The sequence below is a fragment of the Megalops cyprinoides genome, chromosome 7, assembly GCF_013368585.1.
Source record: "Megalops cyprinoides isolate fMegCyp1 chromosome 7, fMegCyp1.pri, whole genome shotgun sequence".
Lineage (NCBI taxonomy): Eukaryota > Metazoa > Chordata > Actinopteri > Elopiformes > Megalopidae > Megalops > Megalops cyprinoides.
Window position 1 is genome coordinate 17,120,834 of NC_050589.1, and position 11,608 is coordinate 17,132,441.

The following is an 11,608-nucleotide window of genomic DNA, read 5'->3' on the forward strand; positions in this document are numbered from 1 at the left end:
TCCCCCATGTCATTGAGCTCGCTCACCCACCCACCCCTGCCCCTCTGTCTCCCCCTTAAGCCCAGACTCAGTGTACCGGTGCAGGTTTGGAAGGCTGTGGCGCCACCGCCCACACCGTGCCGCCTGGTGACGGTGATTCCACACGGAATCATTGGGGCTCAGGGATGACATGGCGCAAGAGTTCTGAATAAGAGAGTAAGGTCGTACCGCGCTACCACCTCGATGCCGCTGCCTTTTCTACCCCCTGAGACAGAGTTTGTGTTCTGTCCCACACGGTACCCCATGGGAACCTCACGCAAAACGGTGTTAATGCAATTTCAATTTCAAAATGGCACCCAGGGAAAGAGGCTGTAGTTGATTTTGGTTCTCTCTGCTCAGATAAAAGGAAGGAAAGAAAAGACAGTGTGGCCCCATGTCTACTTTATAAGGCTAGGGGAGAAAACGGCCACCAGACGTAATAGTAATAATGAAGAACTGATAATAATTTGGCGTATTACAACACATGGCGTGAATGTACCTCGTCCAGGACTGCCACAGCAGTGCTCCACCAAAGATTCAAACCCATGGACAAAGCATTCTCACCGTATATTCAAGTTTTCATTCTTGCTTAACTCAACTATTCTGTTTAGATTGGATTATTAACTGCATACTGTTATGCATTATACATCCATTTAGGCTTACTTCCTGTACCTATTGCGAAACAGGCAACGGCTAGAGGTGAAATGACAAGTAAAGGTGTTTCTCAATGTACGTTGTTAATTAGCTCTCCTAACCAGCACCCCAAGCCTGTTATTTAATCTGGATTAATTTTCTATTTAAGATTAGCTGATAGCTGAGTGAATCAAGAGTATGATGGAATTACACTGCAGGAAAATAAGATGAATTAACTGAGACTTAGCTATATGTACCTGAAATATAGGTACCTTCATAATTTTATTACATCATAAATTAATTACAGCAAATTACCTCAACATGAAATAGTTCTCACATAAAGAATCTGCAGATGATTCAGTAACTCAAGCAATGGCAAATCCAAATCAACACTCAACATCAAGCCTAATTACAGCTAGAAGTGTGAATCAAAACTGAGACACACAGAGCCAGGACAGGGTGTCTCTGTTCACTGACGCTGACGCCAAACATCACACTGTAAAAAGTGTGTGCAGATACTGTCGGACACCCTTCTGCTGAGGTAAAGTGGGGAAACTCATTCTGGGACTCAAGCGGAGACACATGCAAATCAGTGTACTTACTTGCCTAAGCAAGTGCCCTCATCCACAGCGAATTACATATCTTACACATCAATTTATACAGCGAGATCCAATATATACTGAGACTATTCATGTTACGTACTTTGCTCAAATATACAAAAGCATTGTGCCACCTGTGGATCAAATCAGCAACCAACTTGTGATAGAATCAGCAACGACGTATACTAAAACGTAAGTGTATTTCATAATAAATGTGAAAATACTTTAATAGCCTTTAATGAACCACATTCATCACACTTACTTAATTAAAGACTAAATCAGTGACCAGTGACTTGTGTAAACTGTACTTCAGTTCAAATGTTTACAGAAATTCTTGAAAAACTACAGAGATCCTGAAAGGAACATCTTTTTAAAGGACTCACACATTCAGCAGTACAGCTCTACGCTCCTTCATTTCTGTATTACTACCGTTTTCTTTTTCTGTATCTTAGGAGAGCGCTATAGGTTTTTTAACTGATCTGGCAGCACCTACCGTCAGTATCAGGCACACTCATGAAGCAGACCTGAGACTGCTGTTATGCAGGGAGAGTAAATGCAGCTTGCATGTTTCTGTGTTGATTTTATCTGTGATTTCCTTTCATCTCTGTACGAGGGGAAACGTCGCTCTCAAACGGTACTGTGTATATTTTTTTTTATTCCAAGGGGGGCTTTTTCAGAATTATTTTTATTTAGAAATCTATTTCAATTCACGCTGGAAACTTTGGCGTACATTTCCTTATGCGCCTTACATTTTGGAAAACATTGGAAAAGTCATTCTTAACATTACTTTGCGATACTGAAACAATGATTCAGAAGTCAGCTTTTCACCTGACATTTTTTCTGTTTTCAACATAACTGTAAAAGCCACTGCCTTGGGGACCACTGATATTGAACAGTCTTAAATAAACCAAGCTAAATGAGGAGCTGTAGGATGATCCTACAACATGTACAGAGGCAAACCCAGGGGCCCCCAAACATTACTCCATCACACATTCAAAGTCTACTGCCTGCAAGCATTCATTATCATCTCTTGGCTGAGGCCTAACACGACTGTTCAACATCATTATTCAACAGCTGTAATACATACAAACACATACACAAAAATTAAAATAATAAATACATGAATCAACAATATTCGAGTTTCGCAGGAACATTATGCAACAAGTAATGATCTGTAGCTTCCAACGATTTCTAAACTGCCCCAATTTTAGCAAAACAAGCACCCATCCTCAGAATATAACAATGCTTCTGGTAAAAGTATTGTGTACTCTGGGATAAGGCATTCACTTCGTAATTACCTTTCATTCCATCTGTGCAAAAAACTAGTTTAGCTTTGCTTCAACGCTATCTGAATATGACAAAAGGGCTGTAATGGCTTTGGCGAGCCCCTTAATTTGTGTCTTTTCCCGACGCAACAGTAACGGGAAGGTTCTGTCATTACTTTGGGAGGCCCACTCAGTCAGCTGGTGAGGCACCCTACTTGCTGTTGCAGGTTTTTAGAAAAACCCCTAAAGATGGCTTGTCAATAAACAAGGCACCTAACCTCATTCACAAAGTTTACTTCAACTAAAAGTATCAGTTTCACCTCCCCTACATTTTGATTTGTAATTGACACCAACACCCCTGATGAACTAGAAAGAATAATTCAGACAGAAACTACAGCCCCCACCTGCCTTTTCATGTTGGGGTATGGAAAGTGAGTAACAAACAGGTAAAAAGATACCTAACAAAAGAATCATCACAGTTTCCATAGCTGTGTAATGGTGCCATGGCTTACAAGCACCCTCCCCTGCCAGGGAAACTGTATTCAAATACATTTCTAAATATGTGTTTCTAGAATTGCATACAGGACGCAAAGCGGTGCAAAGTGCACTTTCAAAACCCACCATGCTTCTCACAAACACACTTTGTAAAGAATGTTTTTTGTTGTTTTACTGAAACACACACACAGTCTACAAAGGAAAAAATTACCTTCTCCCTAGCCTTCTGTCTCCATTTGCACAATATTTTTTTTAATATAAAAAGGGACAAAGTCATTGTATTTATGATCAAAATGGGAAAACAAATAACCTAGATTATGCACACTCATTATATGGGAAACTGAGGTAAGTGTACCTTAGAGGCACATAAACGTATAAATCTTCACAACAACTGCACATTCCTGGTTCCCAGCCACTGCAACATGACCACAGAGCTGTGATCTTCACACCCTTTACAGAAATACAAGGGAAATTTACACTATAGTTTCGTATTTGCATAAAGGTTGAAACCCCACAATGCCGAGTGATAAAGCTGTCCAGCACAATTAAACTGTCTACCTACATTCACTGTCTGTTGTAATCATATGATGCTCAAAAAGGCGTGTGATGCAAAACAAATTTAAGAGAAATCTGACAAAGTAACATTCTATCGTAAATAAAAATACCACTTCAGCAAGTAATTAATGACAGTCCAACCATTCCTTTAGATTGTAATTAAAGTTTCACCACACATGAATGACCATAACATGCAAGACTCCAAAAACACCTCAGAGACAATCAGGAAGGGCCTTTATTGGTCTAGAAAAGGACACAAGTGGTCACCCCACCCCCCCACAGACTGACAACTAGTCACCACATTCACCTCTGCTGATGTCAGGTGTTACAATGCACCCCTTGTGCAGAGATGAAGATTTCCTCCCCGGGTACTGCACGCGCTCAGACAGCACAGTGGATTTAGGGGACCCAAGAGACCAGCCTGCGCAGAAAGAGGAAGCGTGATGATCCTCTTTCGGTCACAGAGAGGGGGGGAACCTGATACTTGCATGGGACGGAGGGAAGCCTTGACCATGAGCGGCTAAACCAAAGCGGCGAAAGCTGCGCTCAAATGAAGTCAATGCTGTTAGCATTAAATAAGCATGGTGCAAAAACGACTTGCTCTTACAGGAAGTCATTCCTCGCTACACCACATGTACTCCTGTTTCAGATGGCCCTCATATCAGATGAGCAGACCTGAACTCATAAAAGTAATACAAACATTTGAACCTTCTTGTATAAAGGTGCCTTGCCATGTATACCATCACTGGTGCCCATTAAAGGGAAACGCACCCACGGACATCTTATGATCATAAATGAAAGAGTGGCATGTGAATTGGACATTAAGTGCATTTCTCCAAAACCTGATTGCTCATGTGCCCATCATCTATCAAGTCTACACCAGCACCAGCTGCCTCTTCCAGTCACGGAGTCAGATCTCTCTCCTTTACTCTGAAGGGCACCCACTTCCCACACTACTGCTCATGTCACCAGCTCATCTACCATCTACGGTAGTCTCTGACCATTGTTGCTGTGGCTCCCAGCACCCTCAGAACACAGGAATGAACTTAAAATGGAAACCATGGCTCAAAGAAGTTTAAACGAACAATGGTGACGGGACACTTTAAATGGGAGCAAAAACAGCATGCAATCAAAGCCTCCGCAAATAAGTTCCAAGTGAACTTACTTGATGCCAGTCCTATCAATCAGAGGTGCTTTTCTCCTTCCGTGCATCCAGTGTTAGGTTTACAATGTCCTTCTTGACGATGACAGTGAGGTCACCTTTCGCCCGAGGCTGATAAATGATACCATTCATCCTTATGGCTGTGGCAGAGCCAAGTGATGGGGAAAGAAATTCTGAAATGGCGTGTCATCTTTAAACCCCACAAATATAAACAATATTCAATATAAACATGGGACAGAAACAAAAGTGAAGGCCATGGACACTATGAGAATGCTATTATCATTGGTCTGTTAACACATTACACTAGAAAGGGGCAGTAAAAGTTGTCATGGGTGATAGATTATGATCAAATGGTAATTGTGACCTCATGTGACAGCACACCTGAAGGAGCCTCTCCTTCACAGCATTACTGTTAGCAAAATTAAAATCCCGAAGAATGAGAATAAGATCAGGTCCTTGATCCTATGTCTCCCATTTCAGAAACGGTCATACACATTTGATCAGACCTCCTTTGTAACAAATCCCCCCATCCATTTGATATGACTGACAATGACAAATACAATCATGAGTGTACCTTAATTTTCCACTTTGTATTATCAAAAAAATCCTTAAGCAAACTGCTCATGTCAATGCAAGGGTCTTTAAGCCTGCCTTCTCATATTACTGTTTCAATGGCTGTACACATACGTATACATTTAGTCAGAATATCTTCACATTATGAGTTGTGAATTTCCTTTGTAATTTCTGTGATGTAATTTCTAATTCTGTTGCAAAGGAACAAAATGGAACAAGAGACTGGAAGAAATGTATCAGTGGGAGCAAGTCACACCAGGCTGGCCAAGCCATTCTATCAAATTACCACAATACATGACTGATGAAAGAGAAAGAGCTTCACCTGTTAACCAGTGGAAATTGCCTTTTTGTGGTTGCCCCTTTGATTTGACATTGAGGAGGCCACGGTGTTTTTTTTTCGTGGGGAGGGGGGGGTTGTTTTGTTTTTTGTTTTTTTTGTTTGTTTTTTTTTGCATTGTGCCAGGAATGTAGCTTCTAATTTACAGGATACGCCAAAAAGCTACGCCAAAAGCCTGGTTTCAACGTGGGAGAACAAATGCAATAGTGATGGGGACGTGTCATTGTTTGAAGTGAAATCCATAAAAAAAATTTCAGCATTCACGATACATTATAAACAGTAATAGGTAATAATCAGCCACTGTTATGTAGCAGGAGGACAGGAGACATTTCCACCATAGCCTGTCACCATGAAAACGGAAAACAATCACGCACTGCGCCCCAGTCTCTCCTGATTCCACATTTCCCGTAGAAGCATGCCTTGCTGCTATTTTTGTAGCTGCATTATTAGGCAGCATTCGCCGATATCTCCCCTCTTGGAGTATCAAGTGGCCGTGGTGAGCTCACATGTATGACAACCATCTTCAGAGAGCAGACCTTAAAAAAAATCGTTTAAGCTTTTCCCCCTCTGCTGCATCCGGAGCAGAGTGCAGCTGTTCGCCTGACATCCTGCATCGCCTAAAACTGAGCGAACGACGCGATACTGGGTACAGCTTTCCTTTGACGTTACAAATGCCATAACACCAAAGGCATATAATACACGAAACAAATCTAAGCGTATACAGATCCTCAACAAAATTATTATAACTACTGTCAGCACTACTGCATTAACCTCTGATAGCAATCTTTGTTTTGTAATGCCGGGCCTCCGGTTGCGTTTTGCTCCAGCCAGCTGGGCCTCATAATGGTCAATACAAACGTTTAAGACTGAATTATTGTACACGTTTTCAATAATATTTTCATGTTCATTTTCTGTTATGGAGTTCTTTAACTCTAGTTGATAGTGATTGCAATCAAAGTATATATTACGATGTTAAGACTATTAAATATTATACGCAACCCTTTTGTCAAAAACCTTTAATAGCCACAATGTTTCCATTTCTGAATGGAAGAGAAGTTTTTTGTTCTATCCAAATATTTTTAGTTATACAGTGACGTTGGTTAATGGTGTAGATGTACTCTGTACACTAGATTATTTGCGCGTGTAAATCAGAGAAACCTGTGCGCATATGTCCATTTGTGGAACCTATGTACGGAACTGTTAACGTTTGCAAAGTATTGTAACCATTTCTTCCTTCAATAATAATCTTATGCTGCATTGCTACAGGACAGCTCTTTTACAATCAAGATACCACCAATCCTCTTTCAATAAACCACACAATTTTAGCATCAAAATCGTTCTGTGGATCAACGAACTAAATTTTATGCTGTCGTGTAGGCTGTCTTATTTTGAATGTTTCACTATTGCCAATGGATATTAACAGACACAGCTGTCGAAAGTTTATCACGAATACTCACTTTCTCCTTCGATTTTATCCGTGCCTCTGGTCCATATAATTTGCCTTGTCTCGAGTTTGACTTGAAACGTTCTCCTCTCTGGCCGCTGAGACTTCTTTGAGTAAAACAGAGTCAAAACGGTGCCCAGTTCCAGGTCTCGGTAAAGATTGTTAACCTCAGTATCATTTTCAATCCAAGAGACGGGTCCATTGGAAAAGAATCCTGTCGTTGCAGCCATGGTCATTTCCCTTTTTTGTTGTCCTTTTCCTTCAGTCCAATTTACAAGCTGGGGGGCTAAGATGAGGATACCTATGAAAGCAAAACAGAAGCTGATATGAACATGGACTCGTATAGGTTTAACTTACGAAACAGCTATAACTGAACTTTGGCTCCAATGTTAATTTTTGGTAGCTAGTTGGCTGTACAATGTTGTGTGTCTATTTCAGTGGGGAGCCAGCTATATCACAGACAGAGAAAATAGATACACGCATTGCAAATTAGCATTTTTGCACTGATGTTTGCTCATTTTGTTTGAGAGGTTTTTGAGCAAAATGGTAATTCCAAGTAAGGCCATGTATTATTGAGACAGATGTAATATAAAACACTTCTCATATCTGCAACCTATATGAGCTAGCTTACATGAATTTCCCACGGAGATACAAGTAGCAAAAAAGCCACAGGTTTTAACCGTAATCCGTTACACGGTTAAAGACTTTATCGCTTTGCAGCAACTGAAACTGGCTGACTAGCAAGTTGCCGTATTAAATGGGAATTCGTGTTTCCTTTCCATGTTGCTGCCTAACCAGATAGCTGGCAACAAAGTTTCTTTCACTGCTTCGGTCTTGTGCTTTTTTGTAACTCTCATCTGATACAAAATACCAACTGTTACTAATAATAACACATTTGGAATGTACGGCAGAGCGTGATCCAGATTTTTTTCCTAAAGCCTAGGGAAGAAGAAGATGTGAGCGAGGGGAAGTATGGCTGATCTCCCTGCAATCAAGTCAGGTAGCTAGCAGTATTTTTGTCGTCTTTCTTGTACCCTTCGACTTACCTTCTCCGAGTGCAGCTGGCACACTCTAGCTCAACAAAAGCAGAACAACACGTCGTTTCGCTGCAATCTCGGCCCCGCACATCGCTATTCCAACCTTGCCAGTGTTCTTGACTTCCCCTTTTGGTGTTTATATCATAGTGCGTCTGGGCAAGCGAATGCTTTTTAGCCCCGAGAAAAGCCTTGTGGTTTTTCCCTCCGCGTCCTGTAGTGAGCCTCCATCGAGTTAGCCATATGCAAGCTTGTCGGTTTCAGACACAGCAGCGGCCCTTCCCCCATCCGACCCCCTCTGTACAACAAAGCATCGGATAGATCTGCCTCTTAAAGACACAGGTCTGACTTTCCGCAGGCTACATGCCGTAGTACTACCATTCCCTGTGAATACCTTAAACCATGTAAACACCCCACTGTTGTTTCCCTTCCGATTTGCGCAAAACTACTTGTTGAATAAGTATCAGTCATATGTACACTATATGACTAATGCGCTCGTGACCTGTTCGAAATGTCCTTTAGCCACATATCATTCCTAAAATGAAATTCACGAGAGGAAGTTTGTACTTAAACCACAGAGATGTTATATTACCACAATATAGAATTTAAGACTTACATTACCTGTTCACATCGTGTGAAATTATGGTTTAATACGCTGCCAGTTCAACTAGTTACATCCAGGTTTGTGTGTCTTGGCCGCACTGTACATGGAGAGTATGGAGTGCTGTGCATGCATCCGGCCTGTGACATGATTTGCAACCCCACACAAAGTTGCTCACAGAGATGTTTCCTTATTGTTCCCCCTTCAGTGTTCTGGTTTCAGAATTGTACCCGTATCTCACCACACAAATAAAACTTCGCATTGAGGGAAAAAAAGATTGGTGCGTATTCCTCAAATCTAGATTATCCCCAACTGAAGCACTCGCCTGTTTGAGGGTGCGTGAATAGATCGCCCTCGACTGTTCACCGCTCTCTATGCCCCAAAATACGTTACTATTTCAAAATGCAAGCTCGTACACTTTAAACATCAACGCAGTGCATTGCACGCTTTTGCAAATGCATGCATATAACACCTCTACAGGATCAGTTAACTAACCGTCAACCACAACTTCTCGCGACGCTGCGACAAGCACAGACATTAAATAGCGCAGACGAATGAAGTTTTTTTTCTCACCAATGCTGCTCTGGTATAATTAGAGAAATAAGGATTAGTTACTATGTCTGAGATAACAGAAACTGTGATTTGCGAGATTTCAATATACCCTAAACTTTTCCAGTGTTACGCTGTCTGTACAGTTTAGTACTGTACAGCTTGGATGTCCCAGTCTTGTATGATCTGTACACTTCGAGGTCATGATGTTGAAGCTGAGCTGGAGACCAAAATTTTATTGAAAATTGCAGGACAATTGTCGAAGATTCTGCCGGGGCTTTGTAACTGTATCACTTCTCAGGACTGGGATCCATGTGTCTATACGAAATGAGTAACAGGCACAGCATGGTAATGATGCGGTTAAGATGAACATTCTATCCTGTAAATGTAAATAGATGAGAAACCTGTTATTTTAATGATGCATTTTGCTGTTCTCACCACTACCGTTTACACTTGGGATCTGTATCAGTAAAACCAACATACACCAAGTTCGTATTCAACGTGCTATGGCAGCCCTCCTCTTTCCGAAAGTACTGGCAATGGATCACAAAGTCCACAGGAAAGGTTCTGAACTATATAGATGTGTAGGTGTATAGAGACAAGTCTCAAAAGATTCATTTGTTGTGTCCGACAACTAACATGTCTTGTAGAAACAATTTAAATGTATTTGTAATGATCTCACTTGGTATACTGGTTTTAACCAGGTTCAAACTATCAAGCCCTGTTTACGTTCACAATGTAACATTGTGTTGTGTACTTCGTAAGGGCTACGCAGCTCTGCTATATTGTATGCATATGAAAAGTGACAATACTTATTTTGCTAGTGCCTATAAATACTGAACATATCCATTGCAAAGTTAATAAATATTAAAATATTTATCAGACACATCAATCATTCTGCAGACCACTATTACCTACCATGCCTATTATTTGATTTAACCATAATTCTCTGCATTGCTGTTATACTTCCACACCTGCAAATACGCCTGAAAGGAACTATAGCGACCTCGTGTGGTCAGTGGGAAATAATAATAATTTAAAAAGCCTAGGGAACCTGTTCACCATACTACTCTGTGGGTCTGGTTTTGTGCAGCACTGATATCGCAGTTTACATTTCATATGGACCTACATGGCCTACATAGTATCCCTTTATCCAGTACTCAAACATAAGTACATTATTTGAAACAGATCTACCCCCCCCCCCCTCCCCCAATTACACACAACATACCCAGCCCAAATAAAATTTGACATGGGATTTCTCACTGGCTGTAGGCTGTTATTGAATATACTTCACTCAGGAATGGGCCGGGGGGTGTGGAGAGGCAGGTTTGCTGTACATAACCATATTGCTGCATTTCTAAACTCAGTCTTATATTTATTTTTTATTGTTCTGATAGGATCCTGGTATAAACTTTCCCAATTTGTCAACCTTAAGTCATTCATCAACACTATTGCATGTAAATGTCAAATGTAAATTTAAATGCTGGCTCTCCACTGCAAACTCGTTGTGATCTTGGTGTTTAAAACAGCTGCAGCAGAATCTGATATGGCAGGTCACAGAACATGAAAATGTAAGTTGTAGGGTTTTTATTTTTTAAATAACCTACAATGGCAAAAATAAAAAAACAAGGCTAGGACAACAGGTGGATAAGCTGGTAAAAGATTAACATTAGCTGTTTACATTAATGCTCTTCCTAAAAACAAAATCAAACTGTAAGTCCAGAGTAACTCATGAGAATTCACATTAAATTCATGTTTGACCTTTGTCTCCTCAGTCTTTACACAATTACAAAAAAAAAACACCCTAATTGTAACTTAATGGTTGATTGTTTTTTTGGCAAAGTTTGTATCCCTCGCTTTTTTGTCTGACCTTTTGAAGAGAACTAGCCGGCAGCTGTACATTAAAAACATAGCCATTGCTTCAAGTAACAAAGACAGGACATTTCATCTGTTGGAAAATAGACAGTAAAATTAATTTAAAACCAAGTGACGACTCAGATTGATGCAAAAGGAGAATTGTAGAATGCTGGAGGTCAAAAATAAAAAAAAGCACTGGTTCACAAATATGCTGAAGAAAAAAAAAGAAATCCCTGATAGAAACTGTAAAACAAAAAATAAAGAAATTCACATTCTGTCTGCTAAAGTTATATTAACAGTTATAGGATTTCCTCCTGTACATCCTCATTCATTTTCTGAATTCCACACAATTCAAAGCTGAGCTAAAATGAACACTTAACACATCACACGCTCACCCAAACACACAGCTTTTTCAAACAGTTCATTCCCAGCTGGTCTTGCATGTCACTTTCTTACAAGGCGTGGGTGTAGTTTAAGGAATTCTTT

At 40.5% G+C, this 11,608-nt stretch overlaps 1 protein-coding gene across 1 annotated transcript in view; it reads right to left on the bottom strand.

The window, feature by feature from the left end:
* Positions 1-8,395, bottom strand: part of plcg1 (phospholipase C, gamma 1) — a 30,775-nt gene extending 22,380 nt beyond the window's left edge. The window contains exons 1-2 of the mRNA XM_036533734.1: positions 8,128-8,395; positions 7,095-7,382 (exon numbers count right to left, since the gene is read on the bottom strand). Of these exons, the coding sequence (XP_036389627.1) occupies positions 7,095-7,317 (223 nt within the window). The 5' untranslated portion in view covers positions 7,318-7,382; positions 8,128-8,395. The remainder of the gene's footprint in view (positions 1-7,094; positions 7,383-8,127) is intronic.
* Between the last annotated feature and the right edge of the window lie 3,213 nt (positions 8,396-11,608).